The sequence below is a fragment of the Peromyscus leucopus genome, chromosome 16_21 (assembly GCF_004664715.2).
Source record: "Peromyscus leucopus breed LL Stock chromosome 16_21, UCI_PerLeu_2.1, whole genome shotgun sequence".
Lineage (NCBI taxonomy): Eukaryota > Metazoa > Chordata > Mammalia > Rodentia > Cricetidae > Peromyscus > Peromyscus leucopus.
Window position 1 is genome coordinate 41541534 of NC_051084.1, and position 24478 is coordinate 41566011.

Consider the following 24478-nt stretch of genomic DNA (forward strand, 5'->3'; position numbering starts at 1 on the left):
CTCCTCCAGGCCATCCATGGGTCCTTAGCATTGCAGAGGACTGGAGGCTTGCCTGTGAATTGCACACCCCTCATACCTACTGGGTTTCAGTGAGAAACCACAGGCTGTTGAATGCAGGTTTTCCAGGCAGTCCTGTGCTAAGATACCGCTTTGTTACTGTTGGTCTATTGCTTCATTTATGATCTCACTGAGAACACATTGCTTATAGACAGACATGCCCTCCTCCAGTGGCCTTTTTAGCTTGAAGAGTACATTAGAATCAGATATGGTTTCTTTTTAATATACTGTCAAAATTTATAACAGTGTCCTCTGGAATTTTATAGTATTCTGTGTAACGAGTTTTATAACTTCTCTTAGTTACACAAAAAAATTGAAGTGATTATAGAGTGACCTCTAGGGACTTGAAACTATAGTGCACTTTTTTAATCCAGGCATAAAACCCATATTTAATCTGATTCAGGTTGACTATGTTACTGTTTTATTTGTCAACAAAACCAAACTTTTGCTTTAATGGTTATTGTGCCTGTTAATGATGTTAACATTGAGCTCATATTTCAGCTGTTCCCCATGTATCTCAGTATTTGTTGCAAAATACCCAATTAATGAGGATTAATTTAAACCATTGCTGCAGGGGAATTTTCTTTGTATTTGAAGTATTTAAAAAATACATTGCAGACTTTATGATTTTCTACTATTAATATATACCTAAAATTTGAAAACTTTCCAACATTGTCAGAATAACATCATGCTGAAGTAATTGACAATAGTCCCTGGGGCTGGAGATGTAATGTTTGCTTGTTCACCTGAAGGATGCTTTTATTTCGTTTGTATGACTGTCTAGAAAGGTAAACAGGAATCTAGAACATTTTCTCTTGTTTCCCCAGAGTGACCTGTGGTCTTGCGGCATCACAGCCATTGAGATGGCGGAAGGCGCCCCCCGTGAGTAGCTCCCTTCCTTTTGAGCCCCTTTCTTCAGTGTAACTTATCACCTGTGGGAACCCGAGGGCCACTGGGGGGCAGAGCCATGCTGGCGGAGCAAGTGGATGAAGGCCCCACCAGCAAGAGTGGCTGTAGATGGACGGGGAATTCTCGGTAGCCAGGACTCCTTTCAGGGCCCTCTGGCTCTGTAGCCTATTCATATGCAGGATTGGAAATTAATAAGAGCTCATTCATTGCATTTTAAAAATGCTGTTTGAAACATAAAATTTTGTTCTTATTTTGGCTTTACAAATTGAGATATTATCTTTTATTTATGGAATTTTTTGTGAAGATTTGAGTTTGCTTTTCCTTGGGTTAAATCAGTAAATTGATCAATCATAAAGCTGGTATTTGATTAAAGTTGTAATAGAAATGTAGAGAAAATAAGGAAGGAGAACATCCACATCATTTTCTCCTGGTCCGCTTATGCACAAAGACCGTACAGTGCCTCAGACATAGTTGTTGAATAAATATTTGTTGAATGAATGAAAACATATTGACAGTTAAAAATCAGTCACAACGCAGAAACCGTGGCCCTTATTTCTTCTATGCTGTTGAGACAGGGGACCTATTGCTGACCTCTGTCTCAGTTTCCTTTCACACTGGGACACTGGTGTCTGCTAGTCTAGTCCCCATTCCCAGCTGCCTCATAAGTTCTCCTGAAAATGGGCCTCGCCTATTGTAACATTCTGGTGTGCTGTCTGCCGAGCTCACCTCTAGTGGAGTTATGTAAATACAGGCCGTAATTACAAAAATAAGCAGCACCGGTTACACTCAGCTATCTATATTCTTCCTACTGACCCTAGCCGTAGTAACGCACAGTATTTCGTGGAGGTTCTGAAGGTGCGTACTGTGTTTAGACATTGTACTGTTTGGAATCCTGAAAGCCTTCACAAGCCATTCTGATCCTTAGACCAACCTTATGAAAACAGCCATTTTTTATAGTCTGTAAGGTGATTTAAAGACTTTAGTATTTTCCTCTTTTAAATTTGAAGTAATATTTATCTTTGATTTATGAAAACTTTCCAGTGTCTCTTTGAAGTTGTGAATTGTTGGTTTTCTCCTTATGTTTGGCTGTTTTGAAATGCTAAGTTCAAGGTATGGCCTAGGATTCATAACAGACTTCTCAGCTACTTGACATTCATGACAGTTGGACAGAGTATTTGGATAGAGTATTTCAGATTATTTGTGAATGAACCCTGGAAGTCAAGAATGAGTAAATAAGTGCCTTACTGATAAAGCCGTCTCCTTTCCCCAGCTCTCTGTGACATGCATCCAATGAGAGCACTGTTTCTCATTCCCAGAAACCCTCCTCCCAGGCTGAAGTCAAAAAAATGGTAAGCTGTGTGTGGATTTCCCTCCATCGTTCCTTCCCTAACCCTTTCTCCCCCCCCCCCCCCCCCCCCGCCCTCCATACTTTTCCTTTGTTCTGGAATAAAATCTGACCATTCTAATATCAGTAACAAAAGCCAGCGGCCTCAGCAATCTAAAGTGCATCTATTTCTTTGTGGTGTTGTGCTTGATACGTTGTTTAGATTATACACTAATGACAGGTGACATCTGAAAGCCCTGTAATGTAGAGGAAAGATTATATTTTAATGTTTATACATCTTTTGAATGTAGTATTTTGTAGAACATTTTCCTACTAAAATGACAAAAATGTGTTCAAAGTCCTCTGGTAGTAGATTTCATATTGATGAAAGGTGTCTGGGGCCATGCTGCATGTTTGCAGCCCCATGACTTGAAGGACTTCGACAGCAGGACCATTTGAACCAGGGGTTTGAAGCATCTAGATAGAAGAGCAACACCCCTGTCTAAGGGGGGGGGGGCAGTGACTGTGATGATGGTTGATAAAAATGGCAGGTAGGCATGCCCCTCTTAATCCCAGAAGGGCTTGTTAAGAGATCCGTCCTTCGCCCCTGGGCAGCCAGCTCCCTTTCTTGCTGCTTTTCTGAGTTTGTGTTCAGAATGCTGACATTCATGAGGGGACATGATGGCTGGCCGAGCAAAGTGTTTAGAGTTGCAGCTTATGAAGACATGTGCTTTGGTTGTAACTCTTTAAGGTAGGGGCAGTGTCTTTTTTGGGGGAGTGGAGTTGAGAGTTTTGCCTAATCCTTCCTGACTGTTGTCTGGTAGTTCCTGTCTGCACTCAAGTACCCCATGCTTTCCAGCCCTGCCTGTCTCTGTGCCCCTTTCTGCTCTCGGCTTGTTGAGTCCTGCCTCACTGCTGTGGTTTTCGTTTTCCTCTTTTTCATATCTTACTAATTTTCCAATTAATTCATGTCTCTCCCTCTTAGATTTTGTTACTCTTTCTGAAAGACGCCCAAGGTCTCACAGTCGGTCCTTTCATTTGGATCTGGTCTTTCAGTTTCTACTGGCTGCCGTGTTCTTGGTTGCCTATCTTCTGAACCATGCAGACTTCCTTTCCCTTAGCTCTAGGCACACACATGCTCCCATCTGTCTCCTCCTCCTCTCTTAGTTTACTGTCCTGGTGCTCAGCACATTTCACGTTTCCTTTCCCACCTTTCTTTTGCTTGCAAGATTTTTTCCCATTCTTTATGCACTCTTTAACCATGATTCTAAGTAAAAGAATTGCTTAATTCCATTAAACCAGTGTTTAGAGAGATCTGAAGGACCACACAGTTGCAAAGATTTTGGCCAGGATTAGTTCCTTGTATTAATAAGTGAAAGGTGATGATTCTGGGCATCGTTGATAGCCAGTTCCAAGGACACCAAACGTGTGTAGTGGACGCTTCCCAGGATCAAGCTAAGGGGCTGGAGGAACTAGTTAGTTTGTGCTAAACCAGGTGGTCCTCGTGAGATTTGATTAATAGGAGTCTGTTCTGGGAGAATTACAAATCAGTATTCTGAATGAAGAATACCCCACACCGTCTCCATTATTTGTAGATTTTGGTTACCCATTTGCATGTAACATATGCTAACAGAGACAGTGGTAGATAGTGAGGGATACCTCCTGGGTACTTAAGCCAAACTCTCTCCAACTAAATTAGGTAAAATGCTACACTGATTCATTTGCACCACAATTCTTATTTTATCCAAGTATTTGAAAGTGTAGCCAGCTTCATCCTTTGTGATTTCTGTCTTCCTTCCCAGATTAAATTTCTGTTACTTTTTCTGGACAAACAGCTATCACAAAATGGCACCTGCCAGGAGAACTCAGTTATAGATTTTAAGGAATATACCACGTATGGTTGGTTCCTAAGTGTTGTCCGGTGGACATGGTGCATGAGAGTGTTTTCATTTAAGAACTCAGGCTCAGTATTTGGAATCTTGGTGTGGTGAGTCCGCACTGGTTCTTTAGTGGGTTCATGAATGATCTAGTGGGTCCAGGGTTTAGTGATCCGTTAGGATGCTGTACTGTACGGATTATATACATGGTCGTGTCCCTCTTTAACTACAGACCTTTCTGTGAGGTGACCCGGAGCTATTCTCCATTCTCTTCCCACTTTTTGTCATAGCCCCAGAAAGGGACTCGTTAGCCGCTGATCCTTCTGCCCTTTGGTTCATGTTCCTGTACCCTGAATGTTGTCTTCTTGTTCCCACTTTGAAATAACAAGTACTTGATTTGTTTTATTTTCCTCTCTAAGTTTGATGATATACCTGCTGTTGTGTACACTTAACTCTCCTCTACTCTGTTTCACAGGTGTGTTCCTACTGAGTCTAACATAGATAGATGCACATATAAATATTTGTTGAATTTAAAAAATAGTTTGAAAATATAAGCTATAGAAGGAATACTTCATAGAAGTGATATAATTAGAACTGGACTAAATTTAAAGATGAATAACTCATTCATTCAACAAAATTTATTCAAATACCCTTTGTTGAACATGACTGACAAGTTGAAAAATCAAGAACCCTTCTCAGTCTGTACCAAAGAAAGAAAACTATAGTGGACACACTGTGACTTGCAGCTGTCTCCAGAAGAAATGTGCTTAACTTAGGGTGGGATTCTGCCAGGAAAGGCTTACCAGGAGACAGTCACAGAACTGAGTATCAAAAGATAACCCAGCAGAATGACTTAACTTGGGCCAATGATCATACATTTTTAAAAAAGACTTGTTATGCATACAGTGTTCTGCCTGCAGGTATGCCTGCAGGCCAGAAGAGGGCACCAGATCCCATTACAGATGGTTGTGAGCCACCGTGCGGTTGCTGGGAATTGAACTCAGGACCTCTGGAAGAGCAGCCTGGGCTCTTAACCGCTGAGCCATCTCTAGCCTCCATCCATCCATACAGTTTTAAATATTCCAACCAAAGGTGGGGCTGGGTTTGAGTCTTCATGCATTGGGCCAGGAATGGGAAAAGGGCAAAGCTCTGAACGTGGCTCCTGGCACCCACAGATGTGGGTGACAGGCGTTATTGTGCCCCCCTCCAAAGTAAAAACCTGCTGTTTCTGCCTTTGTACCCCAAGCACTGGGACCCGATGAGTCCAACCGGTGCAGGACTGGATGCCGTGTCAGTAGGTCCAGGACGCCCCGCGTTTGCCCACTGAGGCAGGCCCTCTGCTCATCTCTGTCTGTTCTTGATTTCTGGATGCCAGACAGCTGTCCCCCATCTGTGCTCCTGCCTGTGCCGTCCTCCCAGGCCCGTCGTCCATGTGTCTGTGTCCCCCACCCCCACCTAGTGAAGCCCTTCCTCTGTTCCCTTGCCTCTCCCACCCCCATGATGTAGTAGATACTGAGTAACATTAGCCTTAAACTCTTTCCCTTTTCATTTGGCTTCCTTTACAGCGGTTTCTGGTATATTGCGAGCGTAAAGCCACGTTAGTGCTCCTGCCCCCTCGCCCTCGGTCCGGAGCTCCTGTGTGTTCTCCCAGCATGGCTGTGTGTTGGCAGAGTAGTTTTCAGGCTGTGACTAGTGTTTGGGAGCCTTACTTTTGCAGTAGAAGTTTGATGATGTGTTTCACTTCCTCTTCCAGGTCAAAGAAGTTTTTCAGCTTTATAGAAGGCTGCCTGGTGAAGAATTATATGCAGCGGCCCTCTACAGAGCAGCTTTTGAAACACCCTTTCATAAGGGATCAGCCTAATGAAAGGCAGGTTCGAATCCAGCTGAAGGATCATATAGACCGGACCAGAAAGAAGAGAGGGGAGAAAGGTATTAAGGCTCCTTTTATTTGCACTCCCCCCCCCCCAACACAACACTGAATAAATTTTCCAGGATTTTAGACTTGTGTTAAAGGTTTCATCCTGACATTTTTAAATACAGGGTGGTGGTTGTTGTTACTGGTCCTCCACTACCTTCCCTGCCATCCCGCTTTCCCTCTCGGCCTCCCCATCCTCCCGTCCTCTCTTCCACTTTGCTGCCACACGTCCTTTGCCTTCCTGTGAAAGACCAGGGCGAGTGCGTGTTCCTCAACAGCTGACCTCCCCCTCTGTGTCACACGTACCCACACACTGACACACACATGTGAACATTGTGTGAGAGGGCCTCAGAGAACATGCGTGCCTGGTTCTTGGGCCACTCCGTGCTTTGCCACTGTGACTGAGGGATAATCTGCAGTCAGGCATTGTGATATCCCCAGTTGCACGCTTTCTCTTAGAATTGGGTTGGCTACTCAGAGGCTTCTGTTCCGCATCAACTTTTGGATTCTTTTTTTAAGCACGGAAAAGTTTTCCTATGCAGTGTTGTCTTCAAGTGACTTAAAGTTTTCATGGCAAAGACCTTCCACTTCCTTGGCTAGGGCTATGCCTCTGTACTTTTATTTCTTCTCAGCAAGTTGGCTGTTGGTGTATATAGGGAAGCTACTGGGTTTGTATGTTAAATTTTGTATCCTGCAAGTTGACAAAAGGTGATTATCAGATCTGAGAGTTTCAAAGTAGGGTGGTCTGTAGGGTCTTTTAAGTATAAGAGTCCTAGTGTCTGAGGTTAGCAAAACCTTGATGTCTTTCTTATTTTTATTCCTTATGTCTTACTGCTTTTTTTGGGTGGGACTTGAAGCACCATATTAGTGTCTAATTACAGATTTTAGAGCATATGTTCATTTTCCTCCATATTGTACCTCTAGACATGTTGTCTATGTTTGTCATATATAGTCTTTACTATTTTGAAGTGTCTTATGCTCTATGTTCCTAACTTCTTCAGGGCTCGCTCTGTCTATCTATCTTCTGTCTGTCTGTCTGTCTATCTATCTATCTATCTATCTATCTATCTATCTATCTATCTATCTATCTCCCTCCCTCCATCCATCCATCCATCCATCCATCCATCCATCCATCCATCTATGGGAGGCTTCACTATTGCTTAAGCTACATATTTATTCTATCTTAGCCTCCTATGTGCTGGAATTATGGATGTGGGCCATAATGCCAGGCTCTTCAGGACTTTTCTCATGAAAACACATTTAACTTTGTCCAATGTCTTTTCTGCGTTTGAGCTCTGTCCTGAAGTTTATTTATATCATGTATTATATTTGTTGATTTGAACAGCTCTGTATCACTGAGGTAAAACCACTTTGGTTCTAGTATATAGTCTTAATATATTCTTGAATACAATTTGCAAGTATTTTGTTGAGAATTTTCACCCAGTGTTCATTAGAGAAGTTGGATTTTAATGTTATTTTCTTATATCTTTATTCAGTTTTGCTTGTGGTCATATTGGTTTCATAGAATGAGTTTGATAGAGTCTTCCCTTCTTTTTGATGGAATGGGGAGAGTGTTGGTGTTAGATCCTTCTTAAATGTTTGGCAACAACCTGCCATGCATCTGCCCATCCTGGACTTGTCTTTATGAACTTTGTAGTCACTGCTCAAGTCTTGTGCTTGTTAAGGACCTATCTACATGCTTACATCTTACAGAGTGAACTGTGCTAGATTGTAGGCATTTAGAAATTGATAATTTCTTGTATATCTTCCTGCCCTTTAGAATATAAGTTTTCAGAGAATTCTCTAATGATCTTTTGGATTTCATTGGAATCTGTGGTAATAATTTGCTTTTTACCCTTATTTGTATTAATTTGGGTTTTCTCACTGTTTTTGTTGGTTTAAGTAGGACTATGTCAATCTTGTTAACCTTTTCACAGAACTACATCTTCTGATTGATTTTGTGTATTGTTCTCTCCATGTCTGTTTCATTACTTTCTGTTCTCATCTTAATTCCTTGTGATGTGCTGGATTTTGTTTTAGCTTCTCATTTTTCTACGGCTTTATTTGAGATCTCTGAATTTTTAATGTGGTCACTTAAGTAATAAATTTCTCTCTTAGGACTCCCTGGGTACACTAAGGGTCAGTAGACTGCTATCTTTTTCATTTGCTTCATTCAGAAGTGTGTTGTTTGGGATCCAGGGTTTCTCTGGCTGTTGATTTCTCTTTGTATTCCACTGTGGTCTGGTACGATAAAAGGGATTCTTTTTCTGTCTTCTTACTTCTACCTGTCTGTGTGTTGAGGCTTGTTTTGTGACTTACAATGTAATCAACTTTAGAAAAGGTTTTCTGTGTGAAGATGGAATAATTTGTAGATACTAAGTCCAGTTGATTTCTGGTGTAGTTTAGTTCTAAAGTATCTGTGCTGGTGTTTAGTCTGGAAAAACTGTCCAAATATGACAGTTGAGTATTGACATCTCCCACTGCTCTTTTGTCCGCGTGTATGTGACCTTTCACATCTTCTATGAGTTTTAGAAAATTGGCAGCCACAGTATTTGATGAATGAATCATTACAGTTGTTATATGATTTTGATGAACTACTTTCTTCTTAGCTTTTGGTACTTCTTCTGACTTTGGTTTGAACGCTGCTGTATCAGATACAGCAGCTGCTCTGCCTGCTTGTCCACCGGTTTTCTTTGCTTGGTCAGGTGGTTTCTAGCTCCCAGTTAATGTGCGGACGTCTTCGCTAGCCAAGTGTATTTCTCGGAGACAACAGACAGTGGCCTTGAGCTTTAAGTCAGTCAGTCAGTCAGTTTCCGTCTTTGTATTTGTGCTTACCGTTGTTATTGGGAGTGTTGCTAATCCCTGTAATTTTCTTAGTGGATATTCTGGTTGGTTGGATTACTAATTTTTCTTTGTTCCTCCCTCTTAGGATTAGGGGTTTCCTGGTTTGCTCTGTTGCACATGGCTGATTTTTTTTTTTTTTTCTGGGCTCCTGGCTCTGGCTTCTTCTTCAGCTCCTTTCATGAAATGTATTCTTTCTAGTATTCTTGTGCATGAAACCTTTTTCTCTTTTCCTTTAAGAATGTTCTGCCATGCTGAAAAACATTGAGTTGCCTTGAATTGCTTTAGTTTGTGTTTGTCTTGAAATATTCTTTTTTTCCCCTCCATCAATTCTTAAAGATAACATTAGTCTTAGTTGTCAGTTAATTCTTTTCAAGGTGTGAACTATGTTGTTTCATGCTTGCTTGGCTTTTTGGGTTGTGGATGAAAGACCTTATGCTATTCTGAGATTTCTGCCTTTGGTTGTAAGTTGGCTTTTTCCCTTACAGCTTTTGGTATTGCTTCTTTGCTTTGTATCTTTGAAACCTTGACTGTGATATGAGGAGTGGTCTTCTCTGGCCATGTATGTGTATTTGGGATTCTAAATACCCCTTGTGTGTGGGTGTCCATTTGTTTTTCTGTGTTTGAGATATTTTCTGCTATAATTTTGTTGATTAAGTTACTTGTGATTTTTAATTTTATCTCAGCTCTTTCTAAAACCCCATGGTTGAGGCCACACCCTCAAAGAGAAATGACAACGGTCCCCCCAGCAGCTGTGGGCTACCTGTAGCTCCTCAGGAAGGGGTGGAGCCTGGAAAGCCAGCCCCTCCCCTGTCTGTGCCAGAACTTTGGCTGGAATGGTCTTGTGCATGTCTTGTACAGTTAGCCACAGCTGCAGTGGGTTCCTGACTGCGACAGCCCTGTCATGTCCAGAAGCCAGCATGTCACCGTGCCCTTCCCCTTCCTCAGGCTCTTGCTTTCTTTCTGCTCCCCTTCAGTGATGTTTCCTGGGAATGTTGAATTCTGTTGCTGCTGTCAAGTGCATACATAATGTTTCCTTTTATTTCCGTTTGGCAAAGCTTTCTCTCTTGCCACCTCAGTGAAAGCTCAAATGGGAAAGTAATTACATTTTGTTGTGATTTTGGTTACCTTAGTTAAATTCAGTGTCTGTCTACTTATCTACCATCTCTGCCTGCCTGCCTGCCTGTCTGTCTACCTATCTCTATCTGTATATGTATCATCTATTTATATTTAATTTGTTATAATAGGTTTCTTTGTGAATGTGTTGGTGCTGTTAGACTGTTTTTCTTGTGAATACTCTCTCACAGAAAATCCCACCTATGAGAATTTATCAGTGCTGGAAGACCAGCCCTTGTGTAGGGGACGTGGCCGACTCAGGGATTTACTGTCGTTGATGAAGGAACCCAGCATCTCTTCTCCTGTGCAAGTCCTTCTCCAAAGAGCTGTTTTCACAAAGAGCATCTTGTTTTAGTCATTGCGCCTCTGGGAATGTTTGCCTATCTATACAGGTGCCTGTTAGGATTTGTCAACTCTCCTGTTTTTCTTGTCCTTGCCTTGTAGATGAAACCGAGTATGAGTACAGTGGGAGCGAGGAGGAAGAGGAGGAAGTGCCTGAACAGGAAGGAGAGCCAAGGTAACGATGCCCCCATTGCTGCCTTAGGAGAGAGCAGGCTCCACTGATGCCGGCATTCCGCAAGGCTCTCGGGTCCTAACAGATAGTGCTGTTTGGGCTCAGTCTGCCATTCTCGCCTCCTGACAGATTTCTGAGAGCAGCTACCCACTCCAAACTGTTACCTAGTTTTTGTTTTGTTTCTAACCCAGTTTTGTGTCTGGGGCTGAGGAAATCCTGCTGCTGACGTTTAGTGCTCCAGAAAGCACGGTGGAACAAGTCTCTGCCAGCCAGAACAGTCAGGCCTGCACACAAAGGAGCATCCTGCTCATAGGCCAGCTCTGGAAACTGCCATAAGACTTCTGTTGAAGACGCTTTCCAGAAGCTTCATTTTCTTGCCTACCGCAAATGTGATTACCGGCACTCGGCTTCCTCTGTTAGGGAGTGTTCTGTGTCTTGGTTTATCTCTGGCTTTCCAAAGTGTAGTGAAGTCAAGCAGAAAGCTGAGAGAGTGGAGAATTTACTCTTTTATATTTTTACTTTAGTAATGGGTTTGCCTGACAATCATTCCGGCTGGCCTTACCCATGGTTGAGTACAGAACAAAACGAAGACAGAAGGATGTGTTGAGACCCATGGAAGCCATGTGTTGGGAATAAAAGTTTGAAGAGGGACATAAGGTTTTACTAAAGAAATCCTACAACTTAAATAGACGACCTGAGTCCATTTCAAACTAAAATTTTCAGAGAAATTAGAACTGATTTCATGAGCACTGTAATTGCTTTTAGAAAATAGAACGGCGCCATGCGGTGGTGGCACATGCCTTTAATGCCAGCACTTGGGAGGCAGAGGCAGGCGGATCTCTACGAGTTCGAGGCCAGCCTGCTCTACAGAGCGAGATCCAGGAAAGGCGTAAAGCTACACAGAGAAACCCTGTCTTGGAAAAAAAAAAAAAATAGAAAGACACATATAAGATAATAAAGGAATTAAAGGAGGGGTGTTTTCTTGCTCTTCTGTGTGATATGGGATTGGAGAAAGCAGAACAGTGCTAGATAAGTTTCCTGTGCCAAGTGCATTCGTAAGACCTGCTTAGGGCCTGCTGCTGTCCCCGATCATACAAAAATTGGTGGCAGGGAATACATGTCAGGCTTGATGCTGGCCAGATGAGGGTGAAGGAATGCTGAGCGCCAATGTTTCTTTGTAATGATGGACAATAGGAGGGCCAAAGAGAGACCATTGAAGTGAAAGAAGGTGAGGCCAGCCTACCCTTGTGTTGTTGAGTTGATGTGAGAGTCCCACATAGAAATGCTTACCAAGCATCTAGGACTGGCTTTTCAGATATGACTAAATGATAAAGGACAGTGCGGGCCTTCTGAGCCGTAGCCGTAGTTGTCCTGGTGGACGTGTTGATTGGACTCCTGGGCTAAGTTCTCATTAAGAGACCTGGGTGTAGAAGAGGAATGGGATGCCGATGCTGTTTGCTCCCTCAGAGGCAAGGTGATGGTGAAGCCCTGATAGTCCTCTTCCCCTTGCAGTTCCATCGTCAATGTGCCTGGAGAGTCGACTCTGCGACGGGATTTCCTGAGGCTGCAGCAGGAGAACAAGGAACGTTCCGAGGCTCTGCGGAGACAGCAGCTTCTGCAGGAGCAACAGCTCCGGGAGCAGGAGGAGTATAAGAGGCAGCTGCTGGCGGAGAGACAGAAACGGATTGAACAGCAGAAAGAACAGAGGCGGCGGCTGGAAGAGGTAGAAAAGACCCGCGTTGATCTTTTCCGTATCCATATTCATATCCATTGGTAGTCACACACCCCAGCTAGCTTGTTGAGGTAGTATGGTAGTAGATAATAGGTACATGCCATGCTGTAGCAATTCAAAGAACTGAAGGAAAGCTTGTGCTCTGGACTGGCAGGTTTCACATTCCTTGAAGCCTTAGAAGTGTGTTCCTTGTAACACATGCTGAGGACCTGCCTAACCCTTGAATTTATATGCACTGTGAGGTGCAGAACTCCATCATCCTGAAGATGGCACTAGACCAGCTTTCTATAGTGTTTCCATTGGGCTTAAATTGACTTGCTCAGACTTGACCTTGCTTTGCTATTGGCTATTTTTCTGACACTTAAGACTTTCTTAAGAAAAACATTGTTTTCCAACTGCCTTAACTTTGGGGTAGATTTAAGAGTAAAAATGTCAGGCCAGGGAAATGGTTCCATGGATTTAGGTGCTTGCCACTCAACCTGACAGTTGGAGTTTGATCCCCAAGTCCTAGGCAGTGTAGAGAGAGAATGAACTCCAGCAAGTGGTCTTCTGACCTCTGAGCGCCACATGTGCGCTGTGACACATGCATGCATTCACTCTCCACATACACATACATGAGAAATGTTTTTTAAAACGGAGTAAAAACTTCGAAAAACAGAATACTTTAGAAGATTAATTTTGTTCTATGGCAGACTAGTACAGTTGCATCATTGTGGGGCGTTTACCCACCAACCCCACAGCTCCCCAGAGTTTTCTTGAGTGTGAACAGCAGGAAATATTAGATAGAAGGATTTAGATTGGGAGATAAACAGATAGAAAATAAAGGATAGCCTCGAGAGGGCCTGGAACCTATTCCAACAGGCCCTGACTGTCTCTGCCCCAGGGTATTTATAGAGACGCCAAGGGGTGGAGCAAAAGACCTTCCCCCAGCACAGCCAAGTGCAGACCATCTCAGACACCTGCACTCAGGCCCGTGGTCCAATCATCCTCTCTATGTGGACCTGCTGGGTAGAGTCACGAGGAACCTGAAAACTGGCTCCCACACATCATGTTCATTTAAGCCATTAATACTCTCAGCATTGGCAATGTAATTATTTATAGGTTGTTTTTATTTTTAATTCACAGAAATGTAGTTTCCCTGCAATTCACTTGAGAATCAAGAGTGTTTTGATTTTCTTTTCTTGACTGCCTTTCACTTAATATCACACCGCCCCTAATTTCTCATTCATCATTTCTGTTTCCATTTGATTTGAACATCTTTTTTTCCACCTTTATTGTTTTTTTTTCTAGTAGAAGAATCATTAAAACCAAAGCCCTGTAATAACATTTCCAGTGGGATTTAGTTTAAATAACTAAACATGCTGTTGCCTAGGTCATGTAGCAGTGTATGTTGGCATGGTGGCTTTGATTATCCTGTGGATTTGTTCACTGCTTGGCAACCAGTGTGTGCCTCACTAAGGGAGATAGGTAAATACTCAGCTGGAACTTTTATGGTGAAAAATCATTCAGTGTTTGTATGACTTTAAAAAACTTACTTGCAAATCTCTTCAAAATATTTAAGACGTTTCCGGCTGTTTTGTGAGCAGACGGGAAAACTGGAATGAGTTTGGAGGCTTACTGGAGGAACTGGAATGAAAGGCTCTAGCCATGTTCAGTACTGTGTTTCTGTGGCACTCTCCACTGCCCAGGCAGGTGGTAATACCTTATGGGGCTATACCTTCTGTGAAGCACGAGGTCATCCAGAGTTGGTTTGTAACACAAGTGATGACAGTGGCTTCCAGGCTGAGGTAGTGAGACTGGCATCTGGCCTCTCTGTGAGGCGGGCAGTGAGGGTCACACTGATCCCGGCTGTGGCAGTGACACTGGTGTCTGGCCTCTCTGTGAGGCGGGCAGTGAGGGTCACACTGATCCCGGCTGTGGCAGTGACACTGGCGTCTCGCCTCTCTGTGAGGCGGGCAGTGAGGATCACACACTGAGGAGAGCTACAGTGCACCGGGAAGGATTGAAGTTTTCAGCTCATTTTGTTTCAGTCAGTAGATGCCTAGTAGGTTAGAGATGTCTGCTTTACATGTTTTCATTAGTCTGTTAATTCAAAATCTAGTGTAAAGTCACACTCGGGGCCACCTGATACCACTTTTCTTAAACATAGAGGAGGGGCTGGAGAGATGCTCAGTGATTAAGAGCACACTTGTTGCTCTTGTAGAGGACTCCAGATCTGGTTTTCTGCACCCACATGTGGCACACAACCATTCATAACTCCATGGGCACCAAGCACACTTGTGTTACACGTACATACATGTGGGAGCCCACAAAAGCTTTCTAGTGAGATCTGAGCTTGCTTTACACAGCAGGGCTGCATTAGGGGTTGGCTTGACCACGTGTGTGATCACCAGGTGTCTGGGATGGTCTGCACTTGGCTGTGCTGGGGGAGGTCTTTTGCTCTACCCCTTGGCATTCCTTTAAAAAGCTCTTTAGTAGAGACAGAAGGGGCTGGTGGGTTTTGACCCAGGCCCTCCCAAGCTATCCTGTATTTCTGTCTCTCTCTTCTATATTTCTATCTACATATTCCTTATTTCTCCCTGGTCAAGAGTACCCTGGGGGGAAAAGGGAGTTGGTCTCCTTCACATACATGCAGGCTAAACACTCATTTGCTAAAAGTAAAATAAATTTTTAAAAAATAGAGGAAAGGTGATGTTAGGGAAATTAGAAGGGTGAGAATGAGGGGATGGATTTGATTAAAACGTATTATATGCATGTATGAAATTCTCAAACAATAAAGAACAGACCTTAAAAATAGAACTAGGCACTGGGATGGCAGGTGTTCTCACAAACAGAAGCCACTAGGTGGGATCCTGGGAGGTGTGGCTTCTTTTCCTTAATTGGCAGCAGTTCTAAGCGTTGTTTGCACCCCAGGTTCCAGAAGGTAATTTGGGAATCTTTGAGGCTGAGTGTAGCTGAAGTTTTCCTGTCTCCACCTGGCTCCTGCAGCCACTCAGACCCAAGTAAACACACAGAGGCTTATATTGCTTACAAACTGTATGGCCATGGCAGGCTTCTTGCTATCTAGTTCTTATATCTTAAATTAACCCATTTCTATTAATCTGTAAGTTGCACGTGGCTTGTGGCTTACTGGTACTTTTACATCTCGCTTCCTCTGTGTCTGGCTGGCGACTCCTGACTCAGCCTTCCTGTTCCCAGAATTCTCTTCTCTGCTTGTCCTGCCTATACTTCCTGCCTACTTGCCAATCAGCATTTTATTTATTGACCAATCAGAGCAACACATTCATAGCATACAGAGCAGTATCCACAGCAGCTGAGTGATTTGTAGCCCTTTCAATAAAAGGCTACGTCAGGCATTTTTTTTTTTTTTGAAATAAAAATTCCTGTTATGAACAATGTAAGTGAAGGTACTCAGCCCCGTTCATAAGACAAGTGAATGTTGGGCCAGTGAGATGGCTGGGTGGGTGGGTAAGGTGCTTGCCCCTGGTCCGATGGCCTGAGGTTCAGCCCCTGGGACCCACGTGACAGAAGGAGAAGACACTCTTCCAAGTCGTCCTCTCACCTCCACATGTGCACTGTGGGAGCATGCTGCTCATATGTGCATTCTAAATCAACGTAATTTAAAAAACTAAAAACGCCTAAATGGTTTTCTTTCAGTAGGCCAGCAAAAGATACTTAAAAATGAGGAGTAAGGGAAAACATGGTACAGAAGTCCCCTGTTTTGTCACCTGCCATAAAACTAGCCTTGCTGCAGCTAGGTGTGTCCCCTTTCTTCCTAACAGGTCCCTCATATTTCAGAAGTACTTTTGTGCCTCTCCCCTAGCCACCTAGATACCAGCTGCTCTGTCTCCTGTTCGCTGGTGTGCTATGTATGGACATGAGGTGCAGCAGTCGTCTCAGAGGGGATAAGACACAGTTGATTCTGGAGCCAGATATGAGTGATCGTGGCTAGGAATAGTCCATGTTACCCCAGGTGCCCTAATCCCAAATGGTAACAGCTTTATGAAGTTGTCGTGGTTGAACAAGGACAAGCAGGTCAGGACGCTTCTGTCAGGAAGTCCTCCTTGCTTTGCTAAGGAGAGCCTGTTAGACACCCCAGGTGCCGCTCTCTGATGACCTAAACTTTGTTGTGGATCCAAGGAGTGTTAATGCATTCCAAGAGGATTTACCTAGAAATTGTGGATAGTAGGTCAGACACAGGGGAGGCAAAAGACAGGCAAGAAATTCCAGCCTTCCTAGTCAGGTAGTTCTGGTCCGTCAGCAGCCTTGAGAGTCTTCCACACAGGGGCATGGTTCCTGTGTCTTCAGTTCCCCTAGATGGCTTGGAATTGGTTTTCTAGTTTTGCCAAGATTGATTTTTTTGCATTCCGCTTTTCTTGTTGCTTTCTTGTAGTCCCGGGAAGAACGGAAGAGCATGCTGAGTTCGCACAGGCCAGTCTTCTCACTAAGGCTCTTGGCTCCTTCCTCTGCCGCTCCTTCCCTCTTCCTGTCTGTGTGTTCACACTGCAGTAGGATGCACACTCTTCCTCTTACGTTCTTTCTGTGGCTGTTTAACAAACTGACTTCTCCTCCACGCTCTTCTTTAGCATTTAGTTATGGAATCTCCGCTGTGGCTTTGTTACTGGGGACTGCCCTCCTCTGCCAGGGTGGGCATAGAGTGTGTGCTCAGTAGAGTTCTTCCTCTCCCCCAGGACACATGGATTAGTCCAGTTTGGAGGGGCCAGAAGAAGTGAGTAAATTAAAAGACAAAGGGAAGTGAGAGAAAAGACAATTTCTTTGTGAAGTGGGGTTGGCATTAGGAAAGACAGTTTCTCAGTAAGCGTTAATAAGCCGTCATGTGTCTGTTGTGTTTTTTGGCTCTGAGGGAAAATTTGAACTCTTTTGCCTCAAGTTTTTCAGAGGCTTTCCACACATTTCAAAGGAGTAGGATCCATTTCCTCACTTGCCCTTGCATACAAAAGGCCATTGTTTTGCAAATCATTAGCGTCTGACATCAGGGTCCTCACTGGCCTGGTGCTACCTTTTTCCCAGCTCCAGCTGTCATGACCTGCAGCATTCCCAGAGATGTCAGCCAGTGTGCCCCCAAGCTAAGGCCCTGCTTCTGTCCAGCCAGCAGTGGCTCAGTTGTTTCCCAGACAGTGGCTGTCTTGTTTATAAGAACCTCTTGTAAGTTCTTGAGTGTTCTTTTGACATGCAGTCTTGTGCTTTTAGTTTTAGTTAAATTTGGCAAATTCAGCAAACATTGATATCCTAAGAGAATTTTCTTTGGGGAAAATCCAGCCATTATTTTCATAAGGTGATCCAAACTGTAACATAAGCAAGCACAGGGTTAGTCCCATGTGTGTGGTAGCATGTCCTCAAGGCTTTTGAATGGCAGAGACTAGAATATACTGGAAGAGTATAGTACTAACACCAGTAAATCCAAGGCATGTTTGAATGGACCTTAGAGCTGTATCAACATGGCAGACTTAGGGAAGATTTTAACTTCAGTACCAAACTGGTGAGGGGTTTGGGTAATTGAAGCACAGCTAGAAAAGTATGCATTTACTCTGACACCCTTGAGGACCATTTGAGAGACCTTGGGGATCATTCTTATAGCATCGTGCAGCTTTTCAGTTTGTTCGATTTTTATTAAACTGATAAAAGTGACAAGGTTAAGCTAGTATATGTTTATAGGTATTAATAGCAGAGTCATTTCATTTAGGCTGTTTTCTTTCAAGAAGCTGGCCTTTCATATTAATCATCTATTAAGAGATATTTAGGAGCCAGGTAGTGGTGGCACACGCCTTTAATCCCAGCACTTGGGAGGCAGAGCCAGGTGGATCTCTGTGAGTTCGAGGCCAGCCTGGTCTACAGAGTGAGCTCCAGGAAAGACGCAAAGCTACACAGAGAAACCCTGTCTCGAAAAACCCCCCCAAAGAGAGAGAGAGAGAGAGAGAGAGAGAGAGATAGAGAGAGAGAGAGAGAGATAGAGATAGAGATAGAGATAGAGATAGATAGATTTAGGAGGCTGAAGAGGTGGCTCAGAGGTTAAGAGCACTGGCTACTCTTCCAGAGGTCCTGAGTTCAGTTTCCAGCAACCACATGGTGGCTCACAACCATCTGTAATGAGATCTGGTGCCCTCTTCTGGTGTGCAGGCAGAACACTGTATACACAATAAATGAACCCGAGAGAGACAGTGAGACACATTTGAAAAGCTGGTTGTTTTAAGTTGTACTGTTACAGCCTTTCTAAATAGGAAGAGCTTTGATTGCTCACGATGTGTCCTGTTGTTTCTTGGTCAGATTCTTCGACTCTGGGTCCTGTGAGGGTGGTGGGGAGGTGTGCGGTGTGGCAGTGTCTCCGTCCTGTGGTCTCCTCCTCTGCACTGACATGCATGGGTGTGTGTGCACTGTCCTCCTCTTGGTCTGCAAATGCTCCTGTTCCTGCCCTCTGCAGCGTGTCTGGGCCCCAGGTCCCCTGAGTGTGCACTTGCCCTTCTCCAGCTGCTGCTGCTGACACCACTCACTGCTCCACTACCTAAGAGGTTGAATGTTGGTGACTCTGGACCTGCCTTCTTTTCCTCTTCCCTAATTACAGCAGTTATATACTCTTGTTTCAGTTTATACTTTATACTTGTGAGTAGTCAAGTCTAATATTGATGGCGAGTAAGAAAGAAACTATCTTGTTCTTTGCGTTGGCCACTGGGCTTGTTCATTTATTCTTCTTCTAAGACTTGCTTAATGGCCTAGTCTCAGGAATCTTTACGTGTGCCCATTATGTTGTGAATTTTTCTGTTCAAATCTTCATCTTCATATACCCATGATACTTATTTATACAGGTTTCTCAAGTGGATAAGTCAGTCATTTGTAGCCCTGTGTGTATCTCTGAAAAGAAAGGGGGCTTTTGATGCTGTACCCATTTGAAAATGGATCCTTAGACGTGAGATTTCTGAGTCTTGGACATCTTGCACACCCAAAGACCTTCTAGCCTGAGAAGCAGAGGATGTGCTTTGAAACTATGATGCACTACCTACATATAGCAGTTATTCTCTTAAGCCTGTATACACTATATGCAAAAATTACTTCAGGATTTGATTGAGTTTCATCTCTGCATAGATAGTTCAGTCTTCCATCACTCTGAATGTGAGATGCTGAGTACAGTCAACAGTTTTCTCTAGGATGGCATGTGCTTGTCACGGGTTGGATTTAATAAAAAACACAGCACACAGGCTGACAGGGGAGCTCAGGAGTAGTTGACCATTGCCTGTCATGCTGGAGGCCTTGGAGTCAATTCCCAGCATATCATCATAGCATATCATCATATATCATAGCATATATCAATATATAATACAAGAGCATATATTCCTTTTATGAAAGTGATTTATATGTGGAAGGGGGAAAGAAGCGAAATGTAACTATATTTTCAAGGAACTTAAATCCCTAACGAGTTTCACTTGAAATTACGAGAAAAAAATGCCTTTTGAAAGCTTTCAGTCAATAATTGAGGATTTTTTTTAAGATTTTATTTTTTGTATATGGTGTTTTACCCATGCATATCCATGCACTGTATGCATACAGTGCCACAGTGGCCAGAAGAGAGCATTCGATCCCCTGGAATTGGAGTTACAGATAGTTGTGAGCCACTCTTGGTGCTGAGAACTGAACCTGAGTCATTTGGAAGAGGAGCCAGTGCTCTTAAGTTTTGAGCTGCCTCTCCAGCCCTGGAGGCTGTTTTTGTTGTTGTTGTTGTTGTTGTTGTTTGTTTGTTTTTAATGTAGTATATTTTAATTAAATTTACTAAATTTAATTCTTTATAATAATTGAATAAAAATTAATCTTGTTGACTTTGAAGAACAATTTAAAAATTCTTTCACTGAGAAATCTCACAGAAATGACTGAGAAAAATTTAAGATGTTATAAAAACCAGAGACAAGAAGAGAGAAGATTGAATGTGGAAATTAAGTAGTGCATTGGAAACAGTAATGGGTGGAGCTGAAAGCAAGGTTTGTCAGAGAAGGGTACACACCAACACACACACACACACACACACACATGAGAGAGAGAGAGAGAGAGAGAGAGAGAGAGAGAGAGAGAGAGATATTCCCCCATATGTTCTCTAAGAGCAGGCATCTTCTGAGGGAGAGGAACAAGAGAGGTTCAGCATGAGACCTGAGCACACAGACTGCAGAGGGCACCTTCAGTGGGTGTTTCAGTCAGCTGGCTGCCAGCGTGCACACCTCAGTAGTTCGCACATTGGTGCAGCCACACCATTCATTATAAATGCCCTCTCTTTCCCACAGTCTTTCTCCAGACTTTGTAGGGGGATTCCCAGAATACTGTGAAGTTCCTCCCTGGAGACCCTGACCAGCGCAAAGATCTTAAAGCTCTAAGAAGCGGTCAAGACTGTGAGGTGTTATCCATCTGGGTACCACTCACAGGGTACTTTTCATGGATTGAGTGGAAGTGCTGAGCCAAAACCACAGACACTGAGCAGTGTCTTCATCATGGAAGAGTTTACGATGAGTAGAACAGGGAACTTAGTGTCAGAGTGCTTGCCTTGTGCATGCAAAGTCCCAGATTTGGTCCCCAACAACAGAGCCAACTGAGACAAAATAAGAACAGAGAAAACCATCTCTTACATATTTTATATATATATATATATAAATTTTCATAGAAAATTGAGATATAGTCATGAAAGAAGAATATTCAAAAAATAAGATTTCCTGAAGTGTTTTAAAATTCTTAGAAAATACAAGTTGATGGGTAATAGAACAAAAGAAAACCAATTGATCCAGGAGCCCCACGTAGCCTTTATAGACATTCTAAGGCATTGGTGTGATAGGGAGAACATACAGAAAATAGTGAAACAATTTCTAGAACGGAGAAACACGCATTTCTGTCATGACAGCACTTATGAGACGAGGCGGCAGGATGGAAAACTCAAAGCCAGCCTGGGCTACATAGTAAACCAAAGTCAAAAACCAACAGGTACAAGTTTCTGAATTGAAAGACTGATTACATACACAACGCATGATTGAAAACAAAAAGAGAGAGAAAGGCCTATGCAGAGGTCCATATGTCATCTTAGAGTCCCTGAGTTAAGACAGGGACTAAAAGCCGCAGAGAAGGGAGGGCAGTTTGCGGCCCTGTTCCAGTATTGAGAGCCAGTGGCCTCTGAGTGTTCAGTACCAGAAATCAGATGTTAACAGGATCTCAGGAAGGCTTGTGGGGACATTATTTCCTTAGCTACAATTTTCTGTTGAGAAGTAATAAAGATTTTTAGATATGTACAGGTTCTTAAGCTTTTTACCTTTTTCACTTTTCCTGATGAAACTGCTTGGATAATTTGTCCCTGAAAATAAATGAAATCCTATCAAGGAGAGTGAAAATGGGCTTCTAGAAAGTTGGTAGATGTAAATGCAGAATTACTGGAGAAGCATGTAGACAGGAAAGCTGCAGGAGTGTTGCTCACCAACACTAAAGAGAATGGCTGGTTTCCTCAACAATAATGAAGAGTTTATAACAAGATTGCTTTGTGATTTGGTGGTGGGTCAGATAAGAAGTAAGGCAGGTACTAACTCCTTGAAAGACTGCTGGGAAAGTTCCTTGTGCATGGCTAGCTATAAATGTCGTTTTCATTTCACTAGAAGCTGTTAGGACTAGAGTGGGAGTATAGGATAGGGTAGTACAGTGGGTATTGGTTGGGAGATGTTAGTTGGTAGAAAGTTACTTAAACAGTTCCATAAACATATTATTTAGAAAGAAGAGTAGAACTACTGTGGGCAAGATTGCAAGTCTTGTTCATCCCTTCAGAGTAAGAATTGTGATCTTTAAACACAGAAAAACAGAACAAAACATCTGGCATGTGTACCTGACAGACACATATCTACTTCTGAGCTCTCAGTCATCGTAAAAACATCAAAATGCCAATGTAAAATCTAAATACAGATTTTGCTTCTGTGCCGAGTAGAGTGTCTTGGTCACCTTTAGACCACAGAGCATCTCAGTTCCTCATCCCCTCGTTTCTCTTTTCATCTCACTGTGCCAAAACACATACTTCAGAGTGGTGAGCTGGGAATGGGGAAGCCCAGTTCTTTTGAAGACTGGTAATTCTTAAAGTCTCCACTCTAAGCCCCTGTGTATCTCCACAGAGCCCAACACCTCAGGACCTTTGTGCTGTGGGGCTCACACGGGAGGCTGTGTACATCAGCAGAGCACAGCTGAGACCTGACCCCACCTTGGATGCACGGAGTCCAGAGGACCTTTTAAACCCATGTAGCTGTTTGATGTATGGGACGTTGTGTAAAATAGCCTCCGGTGTGCTCTGTCCCGTGGCCTGATCCAGTCACTGCCTGGGCACCTGAGTTCTCTGAAGCTAATGAGACATTGTAAGGGTGTAGACGCTTGCTACCTTCCCCCTTTTTGTTTGCCCTTTGTCTGGTTGAGGAAAAGTCTTTACGTTTGTATTTCTTCCCAGCCTGCTTTTGTTGAGATTGTGAATTTTTCTTTATTTTTCTCTAATTTTTTCATGGTATATTTTCATCATGTTTCCCCCCTTCCCTAGCTCCTCCCACCTCCTTACCTACCCAACTTTATGTTCTCTGTCTCTGTCTTTCTCTCAGAAATCAAAACAAACCACTAAGACAAAAAAAAAAAAAAAAAAAAAAAAAAAAAAAAAAAAAAAAAAAAAAAGGCTCAAATGAAACAAGGCTCCCCCTCCCCAGTTATGGAGTTCATTTTGTATTGGCCACCTACTCCTGGGCATGGAGCCTGTCCTTGAGTGTGGTTGACAAACCCTGTGACACTCTGGGAGAGGATGGTCCCTTTGCAGACGTCATACTAGAGAGTCCCTTCTGCTGTGACCTGCATCATCAGCTGGCTTTAGCCTGTATCTTCATCCTGGAGACTTCAGGGAGGAAGTCACTGGTCCCAGGCTTTAAAGTGCATCTACTAAGAGAGTAGTCTTCAAATCCCGGCTTCACATTTACCAGAAGTCTTTCGTTTTATTTGTAATAAAGTTTACACAACCAAGAAGTTCAAAAGATGTTTTCCTTTGGAAAAGGTATCTAACCAGGAATATGTAGTGGAATTAAATAGCTTATACTTTAAGCAACTTTTCCCAATTGGAAAAAAAAACAAACAACATGATTTTTACTATCGCAGTTAGGAAAATGATTTCGTTGTTAGCTGTTGTATATTATATGCAGTGGCCTGATGAGGTTTTTTTTTGTTGTTGTTGTTGTTTGTTTGTTTTTGCTGTATAGGGAATATGAAAGGTTGTAGTTCCGTTTACTTTGAAGGGGAAGGGCTCCAGAACCACATTTTAAATATGATTCTTGAGTTTCTTTTACGTATGTTAGCATGTTCATAGAGTCCTATGGTAGGAGGAAGTCGTTTTATATTTGTACCTAGTTTATTGGAAAGAATAAAGGTATTTTATCTCTGGCAATTGTGGGCAGGGAATGCTGCATTAGATCTGAGCTGAAAGGACTGGGGGCAGGACTGTTCCTCCAGCTCAACTCCCTCAGCTCAAGGCATAGACCAGAAGGCTGGAAGAGAGCAGAGTGCAGGAAGGTCCTGCCTGGTGAATATTTCAGTACATAGGTTCTCAGTTGCCCTCTTTACGTTGGGTTTTGAACATACAGTCTGACTTTTCTTCTTTTCAAGGACTTAAAAAAAAAAAGCTATAAAGACAGGCTACCAAATAACAAGCAGGGAATGTATGGATGGCATGGTTGAAATTGGATGATGATGCTTTTGCCACCCAAACTGTGGAGGTTTTTGAAATAGGCGCTCCATTCTTTTTATGTCCTCACGTCCAACCTTGGTGAGTTGTGTTCATTAACTTAATGCTTCTAAAAGCCAACACCGAGACAAAAAGCAGAGCAGCAGGCCTGCAGGCCAGCTCAGACCGTGGTTGGGAAGACTGCACAAAAATCAGTGGGACGCCAGCCCCTGTCCAGGCACCATACATGCAGGACATGCCTTAGGCTGTGAGGACGTCAGTGCCTATTTCCACAAACACTAGTTGAGTGTCGGGGGGAGGATTCAGAACGGCACTAAGCTCTAACAAATCCTTGTGATGTGTACCCTCTATACACTTTGATATAATATTTTTATTTATTTTGTCTTGTGGTTGGCCATAGTGTCACGGATAGAATTTGTGGACTGGATCAGTTTTCTCTTTCGGAGAGTGAGTGACTGTATGTTC

General features: G+C 43.1%; 1 protein-coding gene across 50 annotated transcripts in view; it reads left to right on the top strand.

Moving 5' to 3' along the window:
• Window positions 1–24478, top strand: part of Map4k4 (mitogen-activated protein kinase kinase kinase kinase 4) — a 150466-nt gene that overhangs the window by 94217 nt on the left and 31771 nt on the right. For all 50 annotated transcript variants that reach the window (XM_037200203.1, XM_037200206.1, XM_037200215.1 and 47 more), the window contains exons 8-12: window positions 885–939; window positions 2237–2315; window positions 5921–6096; window positions 10484–10556; window positions 12066–12276. In XM_037200203.1, the coding sequence (XP_037056098.1) occupies window positions 885–939; window positions 2237–2315; window positions 5921–6096; window positions 10484–10556; window positions 12066–12276 (594 nt within the window). The remainder of the gene's footprint in view (window positions 1–884; window positions 940–2236; window positions 2316–5920; window positions 6097–10483; window positions 10557–12065; window positions 12277–24478) is intronic.